The sequence below is a fragment of the Labeo rohita genome, chromosome 16, assembly GCF_022985175.1.
Source record: "Labeo rohita strain BAU-BD-2019 chromosome 16, IGBB_LRoh.1.0, whole genome shotgun sequence".
Lineage (NCBI taxonomy): Eukaryota > Metazoa > Chordata > Actinopteri > Cypriniformes > Cyprinidae > Labeo > Labeo rohita.
In genome coordinates this window covers 1,697,343-1,718,538 of record NC_066884.1, presented here as the reverse complement: position 1 = coordinate 1,718,538, position 21,196 = coordinate 1,697,343, and the positions used below count along the sequence as shown (strand labels likewise).

The window sequence follows — 21,196 nt, the reverse complement described above, 5'->3', positions numbered from 1 at the left end:
GCAATGTAATAATAATGTTAGAAGCATGCTAATTGTGTTGTAAACATGCAAGCAACACGTTAATCATGCTAGAAACATGCTAGCAACATGTTATTAACTTGCTAATGTTAAAAACATGCTAGGAACATGATAATAACGTGCTAATCATGCTAGAAACATGCTAGCAACATGTTAATCATGTTAAAACATGTTAACCATGTTACAAACATGTTAGCAACATGCTAGTAACTTGCTAATCATGCTAGAAACATTCTGGAAATATGTTAATCATGTTAAAAATGCTAAAAAAACATGTCAATCATGTTAGAAAAATGCTAGCAACTTGTTAGTAACTTGTTAATGATGTTAGAAACATGCTAGCAACATGTTGATAACTTGCTAGTCATGTTAAAACATGCTAATCATGCTATAAACATGTTAGCAACACGTTAGTAACTTGCTAAGTATGTTAGAAACATGCTAGCAACATGCTAATAATGCTAGAAACATGCTAATTCTGTTGTAAACATGCAAGCAACATGTTAATCATGTTAGAAACATGCTAGGAACATGATAATAACTTGCTAATCATGCTAGAAACATGCTAGCAACATGTTAACCATGTTACAAACATGTTAACAAAATGCTAGTAACTTGCTCATTATGTTAGAAATATGCTAGAAACATGCTAAGCATGCTACAAACATGTTAGCAACTTGTTAATCATGATAGAAACATGCGAGCAACATGCTAATGTTACCAACACGTTAGTAACATGCTAATCATGTTAAAAACATGCTAGCAACATGCTAGAAACTTGTTAATAATACTAAAAACATGCTACTAACTTGTTAATCATGCTACCAAAATGCTAACATGCTGTCTGTCTTTCTATTTATCGGCATTGCCTTCAAAACATTCAAGGTTTAAGCTTTAAAACTTCCTTAAACTTCAGTTTATTTAAGACCAAAAAAACGTCAAACTTAAAACTTTTACGATCTTTTAAAACTTTTATTAAACTATCTGGTCGGGCTTTCTCAAGCCAACTTCAAAGTTTGTCTTGACAAACTTTTTTTTTTTATCTGTTTAAATATTGAAATACGAAATGATTTTTCAAAAATGAAAACTAAAAGCTCCAGTAGGTGGCGCCGAGTCACTGTCATAATGAGTGAGTCACTGAATCCTTCATTTAAACAGATTTCAAACAGTTCAAACAGTTGATTCATTCAGAAACAAAGCAAGTGAGTGTCTTCATGAATGAGTCACTGAATCATCGACTCGATTCGTTCGAAACACAGACTCCTCAAAAACTCACAACAGTTGTAGCTTTGTTTTTTCCTTGGCAAAATTGAGCAAAATTGTCAATGCTGACGATACCGTGTCTAAAATGAGAAGTTCTTGTTTACTGAACTGTTGTGTAACACTGTGCTGGTGTGATTTTGCTAAACTACATCATAAGATTGAAATATAAAAGGGTGAATTTTATTTTTTATTTAATGATTTACTTAATTTATTATTTATTGTTGTTTTTTTTTTGTTTTGTTTTGTTTTTTTTGCATTCATATCTTGAATTCACTTCAGTGTGACTTCACAAAACTATTGGACGACCTTTAGCTTGCTTTTTTGTGTGTTATGAACTCAGCAGGCACTTTAACTGTTTTGCAAAGAGCGTCTCATATTGGATCTTGTTTCTTTACTGCTTCCTTCTGTTCTGCAATTATCAATTGTGACTTCAGACTTTAAATATAAATATAAAATTGATGTTTACCGTATCCACACAGTATTTAAGTCAATCTTAAGGGTCTTGAGCTCTAAATCATGTGATATTTTGACTCTGTAGAGCTTCTCGGAGTGTGAGGACAGCATTTACACGGAGCTGAGCGATGGCGTGTCTGAATGCAGAGGTAAAGAAACATCATTCACACTCTCTACAACAGTGTGTTGATTATTAATGGTTTGTTATGGTAACGATGGATTACCAAAACACAAAATCTAAGCTGTAGCTTTCTGACCTCTTGTGGTGAACTAGCAGAAGACACAAGCAGTCAGACTGATGTTTTTAATACTGGAGTGTTGCATGTTGCAGCGTATGTACTGTATTTTGCATGCTATTTTATTTAATTTTAATATATGAAAATTAGAAATGAAAGGACAAGTCAAGCATTTTGGCAAATGTATTAGTATTTGTTTGTTTTGTTTTTTTATTTTAAAATGGTTTTTTATTTTAATTTAAAAGTTTGCCTTTCTTTGTCATTTTAATTAGAATTTTTATTTTTGTGTTTTTCCATTTAATTTGAAATCTTTCATTATTGTGTTGGGTTGTTTTGCTTTCATTAAATATTGCTTTTTAATAATTTCAATTAGTTTTTCCGTTTCTTTTTTTATTGTTTTAGATTAATTTGTTTTAGATGGGTTTTAGTTTTAGATTTAATTTGATTGTTTTTCATTTATCATTTTAAGTTTAGTTAATTCTAGTAAAGATTTGTAATTTTCTTTAGGTATCTTTTGTTGGTTTTTATTTTTGTATTTACAATTTTTCAGTTTAATTTTAAAGTTTTAGTCATTTATTTTATTTTATTTTTATTAGATATCTTTTTTTAATATTTTGAATTAGTTTTTATTTTTGTGTTTTCCATTATTATTTTAATTTGAGTTAAGTTTAAGTAATTTTTCATTTTTATTAGATATCTTTTTAAAAATATTATTAATTAGTATTTATTTGTTGTATTTTCAGTTTTCAGTTTTTCTGTTTAATTTTAAAGTTTTGGTAATGTGTCTGTAATTTTTTTTTTTTTTTTTTATTAGATATCTTTTTAAAATATTTTAAATTAGTTTTTATTATTGTATTTTCCATTTTTCCATGTTCCATGTATCATTTTAATTTTAGTTAATTTTAGTAAAGATTTGTAATTTTCATTAGGTATCTTTTATTAGTTTTTATTTTTGTATTTTAAATTTTTCAGTTTAATTTTAAAGTTTTAGTAATTTTTTTTTCTTTTATTTTTATTAGATATCTTTTTAATATTTTGAATTAGTTTTTATTTTTGTATTTTCCATGTATCATTTTAATTTTAGTTAATTTTAGTAAAGATTTGTAATTTTCATTAGGTATCTTTTATTAGTTTTTATTTTTGTATTTACAATTTTTCAGTTTAATTTTAAGGTTTTAGTAATTTTTTTTTTCTTTTATTTTTATTAGATATCTTTTTTTTTAATATTTTGAATTAGTTTTTATTTTTGTATTTTCCATTATCATTTTAATTTTAGTTAAGTTTTAGTAATTTTTCATTTTTATTAGATATCTTTATTTAGATATCTTTTTTTCTAACAAGTTTTGGTAACGTGTTAGTTTTTCTATAATTTTTATTAGATATCTTTTTAAAATATTTTGAATTAGTTTTTATTATTGTATTATCCGTTTATTTTCATTTTAGTTCATTTTAGTATTTTTTTTTTTTTTTTTTTTTTTTTTTTACTTTTTTTTTTTTATTTCAGTTTTATGTCCGTTTTATTTTTGTATTTCAGTATATTTTAAGTAATGAAAATGTTTGTTTGCTTTTAGTTTTAGTTAATGATAATAACCCTGGTAGTCAATGGTTATAGTAAGTTTGTATGCTGTGCAAAACTGTAAAATATATTTATGCAATTGGGAAGATATCTAGTCAAGGTAAAAATTTGGCCTATACTGTAGATATTTGTAAACATGCATGCATTATACATTGTGCATTCTGTGCATGAACTCAAACATACATGCCAGTGTTTTCTCTCACGTCGTAATGCATTTATGCTGTAGGGGACTTTGAGATGGACAGCACGACGTCCTCTTCCACCAGGAAACGGCGGGACTCGGGAAATAACCGAAGCATCAACGGCATGGAGAAATAATGCCGTTTCTGAAAGGCTTTTAGGCGGGAACTTTTGCACATGTGTCGCTCCTGTTAACGGAGAGAACGTCAGATGACTGTGATGACGAAGGATGAGATTGGCTCAGGTTTGGTCCAAACATTTCAGTGGTTTGCAGCGCTGCGACACCCTTTGAAAAGGCAATACTGTGTGTCCGTTGTTTAGTTAGCGAGCTCACTTTACCCGTTCAACTACAGAGACCGGTTAACCAAGTTAGATCCCAAGCAGTGCTGTGCGTCATGGTGTTTTCAGTCGCATGCGTGACTCGCAACAGTGCTGGATTTTACTGTATGCAGACGGTTTCAGATTATATTACTCATATCACAATGTGTCTACAAATGATCACGTATTATAAAATCAACATGAAATCGGAATTGACCCTTTTTACCTTTTTAAAACGCTGATTGTGCATTTTGCTGGTGCATGTTTTAAATATTTTCTTTTTGTGATGTCAATCATAAAAATGTAAATATAAAGTTGGGGTTGTTAAGATTTTCTGAAAGATGTCTCTTCTGCTCATCAAGGCTGAATTTATTTGATCAAAAATACAGTAAAAATTCTGAAACATTATTAGAATTTAAAACAGCTGTTTTCTAAGTGAATATCTGTTAAAATGTAATTTATTTCTGTGATGCGCAGCTGTATTTTCAGCATCGTTACTCCAGTCGTCAGTGTCACATGATCTGTCAGAAATCATTCTAATATGCAAATTTGCTGTGTACATTTGATACGTTTTATTTTTCATGATTCTTTGATGACTATAAAGTTCAGAAGAACTGCATTTGTTTGAAATTTTGTAACATTATTTGTAACATTTTAAATGTCTTTACTGTCACTTCTGATCACTTTAATGCATCCTTGATGAATAAAAGTATTAATTTCTTTAAAAACAACAACAATCTTACTAACCCCAAACATGCAAACGCTAATGTACGTCAGATAAAAAAGGTCAAATGGTTTGCGAACAAGGTTTCGTGTTGACTTGATGTAGTTAAGGCGCTCTGTTGTTGTGTTTTGGCCAGTATTTCCCCCAGACTGATTGGATTTGCTCTAGAGTTGAATGTTACCAGGTTAAGCTGCTTTAAAGGAATCGTGTTAGAAATGAATGCAGGTTTATCAGCCTGGATGTCACCGAAAGCACATGGTTTTTAGCACTTTCACAGTTTGATGATGTCGTACTTGAAACGCAGGGTGTTTTATCGTGTGGTGTTTTGTTTTAGTGCGTTTCTGCTTCTCCAGTGACGTTCAACAGCTGCTGCCGTTTTCAATGTGCTCACTAGAGAGAAGTGCGTTTATGGAAGCTTATTTGCACCAAAAAAAGGTAATTTCGACTTTTTAATCTCACAATTCTGCCTTTTTGTATTTTATTTATTTATTTTTTTTTTTTTGTAAAGAATTTTAAGACATAAACAGCAAGAAAAAAAGTCATAAATGTGAGATTTTAAAAAAATTCTAATTGTGAGAAAAAAAATGTTTTTTTTTTTAGTCTTATTTCAGCCACATAACAAAGTAGTAGTAGTTGCAACTTTTTAATCTCACAATTCTGCTTTTTATTATTTTTTATTTTTAAGAATTGCAAGATACAAGCAGAATGAAAAAGTCATAAATGTGACATTAAAAAAAAATCTGAGTTGTGAGGGAAAAAAAATGTCAGATTTTTATTATTATTATTATTTTTTATTATTATTTTTATTTTATATTTTGGTAAAAGCTCATTTCAGCTACAGAATAAAAATACAAGTAATTGCGACTTTTTAGTCTCACAATTCTGCTTTTTATTATTTTTTTAAATTGCAAGATATGAATAGCAAGAAAAAAGTTATAAATGTGAGATTCATGAATTGTGAGGGGGAAAAAATGTCAGATTTTTTTATTATTTTTTATTTGTTTTGGTTAAAGCTTATTTTGACATTGGCATAAAAATAGATTTGCAACATTGGCAAGATTTTTTTAAAAATAGAAGTAATTGCAACTTTAATCTCACAATTTTTCTTTTTTTTTCTTTTTTATTGCAAGATATAAACAGCAAGAAAAAAGTCATAAATGTGAGATTTAAAAATTCTTTTTTTTTTTTTTTTTTTTTTTTTTTTTTTTTTTTTAATAATAATTGCAAGATAGAAAGAGCAAGAATTTTTTTGTTTTTTTTTTTGTTTTTTTTTTGTGAAAGCTTATTTCAGCCATGGAATAAAAATAGAAGTAATTGCAATTTTGTTTTTTTCGCATGTGAGATTTGAGATTTGAGATTTGAAATGTGAGATTTGAAAAATCTAAATTGTGAGGGGAAAAACTAATTGTGAGAGATGAATGTGAGAGAGAAAAAAAAGGACTAAAAAAAATTAGAAAAAAAAAACCAGTTACCTTTTTCACCTTTTATTCCTTGGTGAAATAAGCTTATAAAAATGAAGATAATTGTGACACTTTTCTTGCATATGTAAAATAATATCTTGAATCTTTCTCACAATTTTTTTTTTTTTTTTTTGTACATTTTAACTTTTTTTTTTTTTTTTTTTTTTTTTCGTGATTTAGTTTTTTCTCTTTTTTTCCTCACAATTCAGATTTTTTTTTATTTCACATTTGATTTATTTATTTAGTCACAATCCAGATTTGCATTTTTCTCAATTCTGATTTATCCCACACTATTTTTGTCACAATTCAGTTTTTTTTTTTTTTTAATCTGACATGATTATTTATTCTTTAAACTTTTTTTCTCACAATTTCTTCACAAATTTTTTTCTTGCATTTGCATCAGTTCAAAACTCTCATAAGAAACACAATTTATATACAGTGCATGAAAAAAAGAAACCATAAACAACGTTTAATTCTCACAAAATGATAATTTATGAGAAATAAACTCAGAATACATAGAAAAACATCAGAATTTTAAGATTAAAAACTCAAATTTTTTTCCTCTGTTTTACGTCTCGGTGGAAATAAGCTTCCGTAGTGTTTAGTTTTGCATGTCTGTGAGAATGATGTGTTTGGTCCTGATCACCACACACACCCTGACTGCAGTATTCAAGCCTTCACTGACTGCCGTGTCCGTTACACACAGATATAGTGTGCCTGCATGCATTCAATAACTATCACCTGTTACCTTTATTACTCTGCGTGAGTGTGATCGTTGTGTACTTTAGTGTTTTTCCTGATAATATGATAACTAGAGAGCGGAGTGGCTGACGTAAACGTGATATCGTTTAATTGCAATATTCACAGACTGAAATGTTTTGCACTCTCTTCAAACAGGAATCCTGCTCATCCTCGTCAGTGTTTGTTACTCGCTCTAACGCGGCTGATTTGTATCGTTCCATTACTAGTAATCAGACGTGTCCTGTGAATGAATACTGTTGAGTTTCTTCGTTTCCGTATTATCGTGACGATCTGCGGACGGTTCGAGCGTCACGTGAAGCTTCATATCCGTTTGCCAAACTCTTGTGTTGGGTCCGTTTAGCCACTGTGAAACATTTCAATGCCTTCTTGTCCTGATTTTTCATCTCACATGAATTGTAAACGATTCAGTGTCTTTCAGTGTTATTAAACAGCTAGTTTTCAGTGAATAATGGCACAATGTGACTCAACTTTGCAGCTTTTCAATATATGATGTTTGTTTGTTTGTTTGCTCAATTTACATGCAACTTCTTGGGATGTAACTGAATTTTACAATTAAATCTAATCTGTTTCTTGTGATTGGAATTTTCCTGTGTTTTTATTATCTTTATTTCCTGTATCTTTATTATTATTATTATTATTATTATTATTATTATTATTATTATTATACAATTCATTATAAGATGTTTTTATAATATTTAATTTTTTTTATAATATTATAATACTAATAAAAATCTAAGTTATTATTCTACTAATGCTAAAGTTATTAAAATAAATATAAACTAGATAAACTTCAAGACAAACTTGACGTTGGCTTGAGAAAGCCGGACCAGAAAGTTTTAGAAAGTTTTAAGTTTAATGATTATCAGTCTGGAATAGTTTGAAGTTTAAAGTAGTTTTAATAGGTTACAGTTTGAATGTTTCGAAGGCAATACAATCTGTCGGCGAGAGATGTTCATGTTAATCGCATAATTAACAAGTTACTAGCATGTTGCTAGAATGATTTTAACAAGATTAGCATTTTGTTAATATGTTACTAGCATGGCTAGCCAATTACTAGCATGTTGGTAACATGTTTCTAGCATGATTAGCATGTTGTTAGCATGTAATTAACATGATTGGCAAACTATTAGCATGATTGTAGCATGATTAGCATATCGTTAACATGTTTCTAGCATGATTAGCAAGTTACTTGCATGTTGCTAATCTGTTTCTAACATGATTAACATGTCATTAGCATATTATTACCATGATTAGCAAGTTATTAGCATATTGCTAACACAATTTTAACATGATTAGCATGTTGTTGTAATGTTACTAACATGATGAGCATGTCGTTAGCATGTTATTAGCATGATTACGTTATTAGAATGTTGCTGGCATGATTGTAGCACGATTAGCATGTCATTAACATGTTTCTAGCATGATTAGCAAGTTACTAGCATGTTGCTAGCATGATTACCATGTTACTAGCATGTTGTTAGCATGATTTGCAAGTTACTAGCATGTTGTTAGCATGATTCTAACATGATTAGCAAGCTACTAGCATGTTAAGAGCGTGATTAATGTTTAGCATGATTATCAAGTTACTAGCATGTTGTTAGCATGATTACCATGTTACTAACATGTTGTTAGCATGATTCTAACATGATTATCAAGCTACTAGCATGTTGCTAATCTGTTTCTAATATGATTAACATGTCATTAGCATGATTCTAGCATAATTATGTTACTAGCACGTTAAGAGCATGATTAATGTTGTTAGCATGATTAGCAAGTTACTTGCATGTTGTTAGTCTGTTTTTAACATTAGCATGTTAGCATTTTTCTAGCATGATTAGCAAGTTACTAGCATGTTGCTAATCTGTTTCTAACATGATTAACGTCATTAGCATGTTTCTAGCATGATTACCATGTTACTAGCATGTTGTTAGCATGATTTGCAAGTTACTAGCATGTTGTTAGCATTATTCTAACATGATTAGCAAGCTACTAGCATGTTAAGAGCGTGATTAATATGTTGTTAGCATGATTATCAAGTTACTAGCATGTTGCTAGCATTATTACCATGTTACTAACATGTTGTTAGCATGTTAGCATTTTTCTAGCATGTTTTAGCATGATTTGCAAGTTACTAGCATGTTGCTAATCTGTTTCTAACATGATTAACGTCATTAGCATGTTTCTAGCATGATTACCATGTTATTAGCATGTTGTTAGCATGATTTGCAAGTTACTAACATGTTGTTAGCATGATTCTAACATTATTAGCAAGTTACTAACATGTTGTTAGCATGATTCTAGCATGTTATGTTACTAGCATGTTTCTAGCATTAATTGGAATGTTACTAGCATGTTGTTAGCATGATTAGCAAGTTGATAGCATGTTAAGAGCATGATTAATATGTCGTTAGCATGATTAGCAAGTTACTTGCATGTAGCATGTTAGCATTTTTCTAACGTGATTAGCAAGTTTATTAGCTAATTATTAGCAGTAATTAGCATGTTGCTAATCTGTTTCTAACATGATTAACATGTCAGCATGTTATTACCATGATTAGCACGTTACTAGCATGTTGCTAACACGATTTTAACATGATTACCATGTCGTTGTCATGTTACTAACATGATCAGCATCTCTTTAGCATGTTATTAACATGATTAACAAGTTATTAGCATGTTGCTGGCATGATTGTAGCATGATTAGCACATCATTAGCATGTTTCTAGCATGATTATCAAGTTACTAGCATGTTGCTAGCATGATTCTAGCATGATTCTAGCATGATTAGTGTCTTAGTAGCATGTGGTTAGCATGATTTGCAAGTTACTAGCATGTTGTTAGCATGATTCTAACACGGTTAGCAAGTTACTAGCATGTTAAGAGCGTGATTAATATGTTGTTAGCATGATTAGCAAGTTACTTGTTACTTTCTCAAGCCAACTTGATTATTATTGATTTATTTTACAGAAGTAGTTGCAACTAATCGTATTTGTATTAAAGTCACTGGTGTGTGAATTATGACTTGAGGTTTTTGAAGTGCTGGAGGATATTGTGCAAATAACTGACGTGTTTTAGATTGTATGAGTGTTTCTGGCGCAGGACAGCAGTCGGCCGCTCCTCAGCTGTGATCTGCATTGGTGGACGCTGAGCTCATCTGACCAGCTCTACTAACCAATGGCGTCAGATGTCAGACGGATCACGCAACGGACAAAAATAGACTCGTGTAGAGCTCTCGGCTCCAGCTCCGTCTCTGAACCTCACAAAACCTGTCAGCATCATCCAGATCAGATTTCATCAAGCATATTTTAGGACCATGCTTTGTTGTGCAATTTTCAGGACAATTAAGGACATTTATCTACTGAATTCTATAATAATAATAATAATAATAATAATAAATTTAATTCCTATTATTAAAATTTAAATGTGTATTTTAAAAGTATTTGTAGTTATTATTATTATTATTATTATTATTATTATTGCTAATTATATAATGCAATTATAAAATATTAGACTATTTTATGAATGCCAAAAATCCCACTTTTCTGATGTTTATTTATTATTATTATTACTAATGATAATAAAATAGATTTTAGTTACTTTTATACAATTTTATGATTATAGTGACTATATAGACTGTTTTATCAATGCCAAAAAATCCCACTTTTGTAATATTTATAAATTATTATTATTATTATTATTATTACTAATGATAATTAAATAGATTTTAGTTACTTTTGAACAATTTTATGATTATAGTAATATGACTATTTAATTAATTATTTCTATTAATTAATATTATTATTATTACTAATGATAATAAAGTAGATTTTAGTTATTTGTATACAATTTTATGATTGTAGTAAATCTTACTACTTTATTAATGCCAAAAAATCCAACTTTTGTTTTATTCATTTATTAATTTATTATTACTAATGATAAGAAAATATATGTTGGTTACTTTTATACAATTTTAGGATTTATAGTAAATGTATGGACTTTTATTTATGCCAAAAAAAATCCCACTTTTGTGATGTTTATTATTATTACTAATAATAATAAAATAGATTTTAATTACTTTAATACAATTTTGTGATTGTAGTGAATATATAGACTATTTTATTTATGGCAAAATTACCACTTTTGTAATGTTTATAAAATAATAATAATAATAATATAATAGATTTGAATTAGTTTTATACAATTTTATTATTGTAGTGATTTACAGTAAATTATGTCACATTATAGTGTACATATGCAAACAAAATTTAATGCAAAATATAATGTCTCCTGTTTTTTTTCTCTTCATTTGAAGGTGAAACCAAATCCAGACATGTATTCATGATCATCAGCCAAGTACTTTTACTTTAAACTCTTATTAAAAATAAAAATGTGTATGTTTGTGGTATCATAGCTGTAATCATGACATTATATTATCTTCATTATACTGTAGATTATATGAATTAAAAGGTAAATTAAATATATATCTCTCTTATGCCAAAAATCATGTTCCGTGAAGATATTTTGTACATTTCCAACCGTAAATATATCTTAAGTTTTGATGAGTAATATGCACTGCTAAAAAACTTTATTTGGACAACTTTAAAGGTGATTTTCTCAGTATTTTGCACCCTCAAATTACAGATTTTCAAATGGTTGTATCTCGGATAAAAATTCTCCTGTCCTAATAAACCACACATCAAGATGTGCATAAATCTCAATTTCAAAAAATTGACCCTTATGACTGGTTTTGTGGTCATATGTCACATTTAGATTTGTATGTGCATGTGACTTTATAAAATCCAGTTAGTAATAGTAAAAATGTTGCAGTTTCTCAGCTGTTCAGATATAAAGTGATTTTGCCATCTCACCACATGAGGGCAGTATAGCCTCTCGGCTCATGTTTACAGTGTCACGTGATCATGTTTATCCGTTGCAGGCTGCTGTCGTAAAGCTCTCTCTCATCCCCTCAACCCTTTTCCCAGTCATTAGGCCAGCTTTTATATAAAGCACAAGATGTCCGAGACACCCGTCCCAGCACATACAAGAGCAGAAGACGTCCTGACAGAGATCCGCTCAAACCTGCTAGAGTGCAAAGTGTGTTTTGAAAGCTTTTCCCTGCAGAAGCGAGACCAAACGGCTCGAAACCTTCCCTGCGGCCACGTGCTCTGTCTCAAATGCGTCTGTGCCTTGTCCCACCCCGTCCAGCAGAAACTGGAGTGTCCTTTTTGTAGGAAACTGTGGGACGTTGGCAGCACCTCTGAATGCCGTGCGCTCGCCGATCTCCAGGAGATTCTGCTGTGTGAATCTCGTCCCAAATTGTCCACTGATTATAGAGGATGGAGTGAAAGCTTAGGTTTGGGGACGCTGCGTCTCCTTTCGGCGTTTGGAGGATGGGGGACGATGGTCAACCCTACTGGAATGGCTTTGGACGAAACATCAGGACAGATCGTAGTGGTGCATGATGCTGAAAAACGAGTCGCTGTTTTTAATCCACAAGGAACGCTTTTAAACACCTTTGGACGGCTGTCCAACATCTGTTATCCACTAGATGTTGCGTTGACCAAAACTGGACACGTTTTGGTCACCGATGCTGGTGAGCAGTCACTCAAAGTCTTTACGTCCAAAGGACGTCTTCTGGCGACCATCCAAGGTTTCCAATTGCCATGGGGTGTTGATGTGGACAGCCGTGGACGTGTTTTAGTGAGCGACGCTCTAATGGGAACCCTAAACCAAATTGTAATGGACTTTTCTACTGGTGTAGTTTTAGCTAACCGAGTCGTTCTGAAAGAACTGACCCATCCACGTTCGGTTGCTTCTTGCAGAGCTTCAGGAAACATCGCAATCGTGGAGCGACTGCAAGCCAGCTTCACGTTAAGGTTATTCAATAGTGACTTTGTTCCTTTGACGCAGGTGGATGGTTTTGGCCTGAAATTGAAGAACACTTTGAGTTTGGTTATATCTGCGGTGGCTTTTGATAGAAATGGAGACATAATTGTTGGGGACGTCCAAAATGGAATGGTTTGGAGTTTGGGAAAGCTGCAGAAAACCCCTGAGTTGACTCCGCTAGTGAGCGGACTGATTCGTCCGGCGGCATTGGCTGCGACAGCGTCGAATGTGCTTGTTGTCTTGGACAGTGGCGATCATGTGCTCAAGTTCTACACCGAGGACGCTGAAGACTTGTATTGTGATAAAAAATGAGTCGTTACTGTTGTAGTGTTATTGATTACAAATTACATGACAAAAATTGTAGTTAGTAACGTAATCCATTACATGTCTAGGGTATTGTAACAGGATTACTTTTGGATTACTTTTGAACTGTGATATGCAAATGTGTTATTTATTAACTTATTAAAATGAGCTGTGTAGATTACTTACAAATTGTAATCCGTTACTGAATCCGAATTACATGACAAAAATTGTAGTTAGTAATGTAATCAGTTACATTACACATCTTAAGTAATTATTTTTAGATTGCTTTTGTGATATCCAAATGTGTTCATTAATTATTAAGTTATTAAAATGAGCATTGCTGTGTAGATTACTTACAAATTGTAATCCGTTACTGAATCCAAATTACATGACAAAAATTGTAGTTAGTAACGTAATCAATTACATTACACATCTATTTTAATCAGACTACTTTTGGATTACTTTTGAACTGCGATATGCAAATGTGTTACTTAATTATTAAGTTATTAAAATGAGCTAATCAGGTAATCAAAAAGTAATCTAATTATATATTACACATCTTAGGCAATATAATCAAATTACTTTTGAATTACTTTTAAATCACTTTTGAATAATGAATATGCAAATTTGTTAATTATTAACTTATTAAAATAAGCATTGCTGGGTAGGTTACTTACAAATTGTAGTCTGTTACTGATGACAAATTACTTGGCAAAGAATGTAGTAACTAATGTAATCCTTTACATTACACATTTTAGGTAATCTAATAAGACTTTTAATTGCTTTTAGATTACTTTTGAACCATGATATGCAAATGTGTTACTTATTAACATGAGCATTGCTGGGTAAATTTACTTACGTATTGTAATCCGTTACTGATTCCATATTACATGACAAAAATTATAGTTAGTAATGTAATCTATTACATTACATGTATTTGATTACTTTTAGATTACTTTTGAACCGTGATATGCAAATGTGTTACTTATTAACTTATTAAAATAAGAATTGCTGGGTAGATTACTTACAAATTGTAATCCGATACTTATTACAAATTACATTACATAAATGGCAGTTAGTAATTTAATCCTTTACATTAAACATTCAACTTTTAGATTACTTTTGAACTGTGATATTCAAATTTGTTATTTAATTATAACTACTGTGTAGATTACTTACAAATTGTAATCTGTTACTGATTTCAAATTATTTGACAAAAATTGGAGTTAGTAATGTAATCGATTACATTACACATCTTAGGTAATGTAATCAGATTACTTTTTGATTACCTTTATCTTACTTTTGAACTGCAAATATGCAAATGTGTTACTTTATTATTAAGTTATTAAAATGAGCTTTGCTGTGTAGATTACTTACAAATTGTAGTCATTTACTGATTTCAAATTACTTGACAAAATTGTAGTTAGTAACGCAATCCATTACACTACACATCCTAGGTAATATAATCAGATTACTTTTTGATTACTTTTAGATTACTTTTGAAATGCAAATATGTAGATGTGTTACTTATATTAAATTACAGGGTAGATTTAAATTGTTACTGATTCAAAATTACAAAAATGTTAGTAACATAATCCATTACATTGAACGTCTTTGGGATTGTAATCAGATTACTTTTTGATTACTTTTACATTCCTTTTGAATTGTGAATATGCAGATGTGTTACTTAATTATTAACTTATTAAAATGAGTATTGTTGCGGGTAGATTTACTTAATAAATCGTAATCCGCTACTGATTTAAAATTACTTGTTACTACTTAGTAATTTAATCCATTACATTTACATTTTAGGTAAAATAATACAATTAATTTTTGATTACCTTTAGATTACTTTTGAACGGTGAATATGCAGATGTGTTACTTAACTTATTACCTTAACATCTCAGGAGGATTTTGAGTAAATTTATTAGGTGAAAAGGCGTCAGCTAACAAAAAAGGTTTGGGTATCCTGCATTACATGTAAATAAAAAATAATGTGATTTTGTGCATTTTAATGTGTTTGAAAGACAAAAGCCTTCCAAAGACATAGTAATACATAATTAAATTACACACTAAGTGATAATTAATGTGTAAAAAAATGTATGTTCATCACTAGCTGATGCAACATTGAAATTTTTAGATAATGCTTTTTAAAATTGAAATGGTTTCTGTAAATCCAGCGGTCAAATGCTGTGTGACGTCTCAGTTTTCTGTGTAATTTATTGGTGATTGACTAGTGACTGGACTTTTTGTGAATGCCAACAAAACTGGAAGACTTTCTGAATATAAGCAGCAGGCTATTTAAGAAAGGTAAATAAAAAAGAAGCTGTAGTCTGATTATAAGTATTTGTGAGGTTCAGCATAGTGGCATAGCGGCTAAAGCTCAAAGCTAATAAATGCAAGGCTTTTTAGAGTTCATGTTTATTGGTCAAATTGGGAATTTGACTTGTAAGCATGCCATATGATATTACACACAACATATGCATGACTATATAGAAGACTCTACAGAATGCAATGCATTTTGTGTATATATTGTATAATGTATATGTATTGATCAATGCACTCAATTTCAGGTTGCTGCAGTGAGACTGTCTTTGACTTTTAGCTCTGCTAAGTAAACTGCAAGTCATTTTGGATAATTAAGTGCATCCCAACACTAGAGTTCACTTGCCAAGTCTACTTTTCTTATTATGATTTATAAATGCACAAACATCTTCATAATTCAACGCTAAAGACATGCAAGCACTGGTTCCCATTATATAAATTAACATGTAATTCACTGGCTTAATAATAACCAAATAGTTAATTAATATGTAATTTAAGTGCATACTTTGATTTTTGTTTTTCATGCATAACACACTTTTTTCATGGAATCCGGGAGCCTAAAATAGGTGATAATGTTTGGGAACCACTTGGCAGGCATTGGCGCAAATTATGACTTTACTAAATTGCTACAGGGCAACATTTAATCAAAGTCATTTTAAATGAAGACACGCCCAGCGTAGCTGTTAAACTGGGTGTGTGCTTATTTAAAATTGCATGCAATAAACAATTTGATAAATTCTTAATGTTTAATCCACAAAGATTAAAGCAACCCTAGGGGAATCCCATAATCTGCTCTGCTCCATTTCCCTTGATCGTACCAGACTGCCATTGTCGTCACAGCATGTTATAAAGCACTTCTTACTGTAACTCACATCTCAGTGAAAACGACCCGCACTTTCTCTAGAGAAAATCAGATTAATGTGCTTTATTGTCATGACAATAACTGTGCGTTAGTAGCGCTAAGTGTTTGCATTTGAGCTGTTCAATGAGAAAGGTGCAAAAAGTCTATAATAATACATATATAAAGTATAAAAAATAATATATAATTATATAAAAGTTTTAATAAATTCAGCTAAAACTATACACTACCAAGTTTTAAATTTTTTTTGAAAGAAGTCTCTTCTGCTCATCAAGCCTGCATTTATTTGATCTAGAATACAGCAAAAACTGTAAAAAACTGATATATTTTTACTATTTAAAATAACTGATTTCTATTTAAATATATTTCAAAATGTAATTTATTCCTGTGATTTCAAAACTGAATTTTTAGCATTACTCCAGTCACGTGATTCTTAAGAAATCATTCTAATATGCTGATTTGCTGCTCAAAAAATATTTATTATTATTATTATGTTGAAAACAGCTGAGTAGAATTTTTTCAGGCTGTTTCTTGAGCAGCAAATCAGCATATTAGAATGATTTCTGAAGGATCATGTGACACTAAAACTGGAGTAATGATGCTAAAAATTTAGATTTATTCACAGAAATAAATTACATTTTAACATATATTCAAATAGTAAACAGTTATTTTAAATAATAAAAATATTTCACAATATTACTGCTACTTTATATTTTGGTAAAAAAAATGCAGGCTTGGTGAGCAGAAGAGACGTCTTTACAAAACATAAAAAATCAAAAACCTTTGACTGGTGGTGTATAATATTATAATATCAATGCAAGTAAAATATATAAAATACAATAATGCAAATGTATTTGCAAATTGATAAATTAATATTTTTCAAAAAAAAAAATTTTTTTGAGCATGCATTTAATGAGCTTAAAAAACACTAAAAGCGGCATATTTACTCTTTTTTTATTATTTGCATTTAGCATTTACGTGGTTATACTTAAGTAGTCCTCATTTTCTTTAGATCTTTTAATAAATTTGGCTATTCTTATACTGTTAGAACCATAGTAGAGTGTAAAATGTGGAATTGATCAGCTATTTTTCTGTCATCTGACATTGATTCAAACATTTTAAATCATATTTTTGAATAAAATACAACTTTTAATTTACACGTTTCTGCTTTTTAGTACTTCTCTGAATGCTTAATCAACAAATGCAAGTGCAGAAGAAACATTAGGAATATTTTATTGTATATAAAGTGCTAAATAGTAGAGTTTATTGATCTAGACCCAAGTTAAGGCTGTTTCTCCTCCTCTTCTAACATAACCAATCATTTTATATCGCCATGTAGGAGCTGCACAGGTCGTTGTGGTTCATCTAGCCTCTTTTAAACTCATTTCTTTCATGCATATTCATGCACACTGCACATTTGTGTGTGTTTTTGGGGTCAGTCGGCGGAAGATGGCGGTCTGGATGCTGCTGGCTGGCTGAGAGGAGCTGCTCTCCCCGCGGCGGAGGATCCTTTATAACCACACAGACCGAACCCGAATGCAACACAAGCTCACAGTCTCATCTGGATTAATATTCACTGCTTTTTCCCCTCGGGTATGGACTGTTGGACTATTTTACCAGGATACAAGCACCTCAGACGTTTCTGTGGGAGACTTTGCGGGGAGTTTCATGTTATTATTCGGCTAGCCGTGCGGAGCAGCTAGCGGCTTTCTCCTCCACTTCAAAGCCTTCAAATTGTTACAAAAATGTCGGATACGAAGGTAAAAGTAGCGGTGCGAGTCCGACCGATGAACAGGAGAGGTAAGCGACAGTTTGGAGTAAAAACAAGCGTTAATATGTCAAAACTAAATCTGTTTTTGTTGCAATAAGTTGCTATGGCTCATTTAAGGTTGTTGCATATTCGCATCAAGTGTTACATTTTAACACGTTTTGGACTTTTTAAACCGTTTTATCATTAAAATCGAACTTTTAGTTGAGTTTTAATAACTTTTGGATTGCAGAGATTGAGCTCAGCACAAAATGTGTGATTGAGATGGAGGAAAACCAGACTATTCTACACCCACCGCCCTCCAATGCAAAAGGAGAAAGCAGGTACAGTCATATAACCAATGCATTAATGTGCTTTTTATCAAAGTGACATGTTTGAGCCATGTTTCCCCTCATTATAGGTCTCATTCAAATTGCCTGCATGAGATTTTTATCTGCAAACTTAGCTGCCAAGAGGAGTTTGATGGCCGTCAGTGGTCAAATGCACGCTTACAGAAACGCTTCTTGGGTTTGTGTTCATGCAAGAGTAGCCGGAGTGAACGCGGGGCCCGTTCTGGGCGTGCTCGCGATGGCCTGCGCTGGGGAAACTTCTGCGCTGCTGTGAAATTCCTGGACAGGCCTCATGTTTGCAGCAGTGCTGAAGTTTGAGATGCCGTACAGTAGATATCTTCGCATTGTGACATTGCATGCTTCTGCTGTTGTATAATAATTAGTACTTGCACAGTATGAGCTTTTCAGTGGCTCATTTGGATACTGATAACTAGAGAACAATTGCTGGAATAATATGATATTATATTATAAATATCATTGTTTTGGACTGTACAGTGGCTGAAACTGGTATTCAGAGAGTGGAGAGACACATATTTGCTGACTAATGACCCAGCTCAAACATAGACATTTATTTATACATAATTTAATTGATTGTGCATGCATATAGTCAGGAATACTTGGACTGTTTCATTGCATTTAAAGGTGCACTTTTATTTATGATACGTGGAAGGAAGAAACAAAACCAGCAATTAGGGTAAATTTTTTGAAATTGAAAAAATCGCCTTTAAAGTTGGTCGAGTGAAGTTCTTAGCAATGCATATTACTAATCAAAACTTAAGTTTTGATATATTTACGATAGAAAATTTGCAAAATATCTTCACGGAACATGATCTTCACTTAATATCCTAATGATTTTTGGCATAAAAGAAAAAGTGGTAATTTTGACCCCTACAATGTATTTTTGGCTATTGCTACTAATATACCTGTGCTACTTAAGACTGGTTTTGTGGTCACATATGAGTTTTTCAGTGGCTCATTTCGATACTGATAACTAGAGAACAGAGTTGCCGGAATAATGTGATATTATTTTATAAATATTAATTGTTTTGGAGTGTACAGTGGCTGATAGTGGTATTCAGAGAGTGGAGAGATGCATATTTGCTGATTAATGAACCAGCTCAAACATAGACATTTATTTATACATAATTTAATTGATTGCACATGCATATAGTCAGGAATACTTGGACTGATTCATTGCATTTAAAGGTGCACTTTTATTTATGATACGTGGAAGAAAGAAACAATAGTTCATGTGACCCTGAACCACAAAACCAGTCATAAGGTCAATTTTTTTAGGTTGAGAAAATAAATATTGAGAAAATCACCTTTAAAGTTGGTCAAATAAAGTTCTTAGCAATGCATATTACTAATCAAAACTTACATTTTGATATATTTATGGTAGGAAGTTTACAAAATATCTTCATGGAACATGATCTTTACTTAATATCCTAATGATTTCTGGCATAAAAGAAAAAGTGGTAATTTTGACCCCTACAATGTATTTTTGGCTATTGCTACTAATATACCTGTGATACTTAAGACTGGTTTTGTGGTCACATATGGGTTTTTCAGTGGCTCATTTCGATACTGATAACTAGAGAACAGAGTTGTCGGAATAATATGATATTATTATGTTATAAATATTCATTGTTTTGGAGTGTACAGTGGCTAAAACTGGTAAATAGAGAGTGCAGAGACACATATTTGCTGACTAATGAACCAGCTCAAGCATAGACATTTATTTTTGCATATTTTAATTAATTGTGCATGCATATAGTCAGGAATACCTGGACTGTTTCATTGCATTTAAAAGTGCACTTTTATCTATGATACATGAAAGAAAGAAATAATAGTTAATGTGACCCTGAACCACAAAACCAGTCATAAGGGTTGATTTTTTGAAATTGAGAAAATAAATATTGAGAAAATCACCTTTAAAGTTGGTCAAATGAAGTTCTTAGCAATGCATACTACTAATCAAAACTTAAGTTTTGATATATTTATGGTAGGAGATTTACAAAATATCTTCATGGAACATGATCTTTACTTAATATCCTAATGATTTCTGGCATAAAAGAAAAAGCGATAATTTTGACCCATACAGTGTATTTTTGACTATTGCTACTAATATACCCGTGTGATTTATGACTGGTTTTGTGGTCCAGGGTCACACATATGTATATATGTGATATAATATGATAAAAGCAACAGCAGTTCTTCTGTTAGTTGGCAAATCAGTCATGATTATGGGCTGATGCAATTTTGGCCTATTCATTTTCATGTTCTGTCACTAATTCAAATGAAATCAGAGACAAATGCGCTTTATATGATTTGTGGTAGCAGAACAAGGCAGGTGTTGAACGCTTGGCTTTATGCTCTCAGAATAACTAACATCAAAACAGTGTAAGTCTGTACAGTTTTAGTGTTTTATTTTCATTAGATTTAATGCAACTTTAAAATAATCAGCACAGTCATTTGCTTTTTGTTTTAAAAATATGATCTTCAGGTTTGTGAACTGAAGTATGCATGAAATGTTTCACTGGTTTGGTAGTTTATTGTCTTTTAACACCTACAGACATACTAAAGCCATGCTGAATTTTGGTTAATTTGATTGCTTATAATGCATTAATTTCTACAGATCTCAACTCCTAGACTGGCTGTTTATTAAATATTTAAACTACCATATGAATGCATGGTAAATCAGCTATTTAAAATCTGCATAGAAAAAAGTGCATT

The 21,196-nt window shown here is 31.2% G+C and overlaps 3 protein-coding genes across 7 annotated transcripts in view; all 3 read left to right on the top strand.

The window, feature by feature from the left end:
* The window catches only part of ptdss1a (phosphatidylserine synthase 1a), a 23,636-nt gene extending 17,833 nt beyond the window's left edge, over window positions 1–5,803 (top strand). Inside the window, exons 12-13 of the mRNA XM_051132226.1 lie at window positions 1,820–1,883; window positions 3,773–5,803. Of these exons, the coding sequence (XP_050988183.1) occupies window positions 1,820–1,883; window positions 3,773–3,864 (156 nt within the window). The 3' untranslated portion in view covers window positions 3,865–5,803. The remainder of the gene's footprint in view (window positions 1–1,819; window positions 1,884–3,772) is intronic.
* A 5,525-nt stretch (window positions 5,804–11,328) lies between these two features.
* On the top strand, window positions 11,329–13,360 carry LOC127177957 (E3 ubiquitin-protein ligase NHLRC1). The gene is made up of 2 exons (XM_051130535.1): window positions 11,329–11,343; window positions 11,927–13,360. The coding sequence occupies exon 2, from the start codon at window positions 12,004–12,006 to the stop codon at window positions 13,186–13,188; it is 1,185 nt and encodes a 394-aa protein (XP_050986492.1). The 5' UTR covers window positions 11,329–11,343; window positions 11,927–12,003; the 3' UTR covers window positions 13,189–13,360.
* A 4,405-nt stretch (window positions 13,361–17,765) lies between these two features.
* kif13a (kinesin family member 13A) overlaps window positions 17,766–21,196 on the top strand; it is an 87,656-nt gene continuing 84,225 nt past the window's right edge. For 3 of the 5 annotated variants that reach the window (XM_051131056.1, XM_051131054.1, XM_051131055.1), the window contains exons 1-2: window positions 17,767–18,163; window positions 18,364–18,454. In XM_051131056.1, the coding sequence (XP_050987013.1) occupies window positions 18,109–18,163; window positions 18,364–18,454 (146 nt within the window). In that variant the 5' untranslated portion in view covers window positions 17,767–18,108. Of the gene's footprint in view, window positions 18,164–18,363; window positions 18,455–21,196 lie in introns of all 5 variants that reach the window. The other 2 variants (XM_051131053.1, XM_051131052.1) reach the window with 1 other exon arrangement.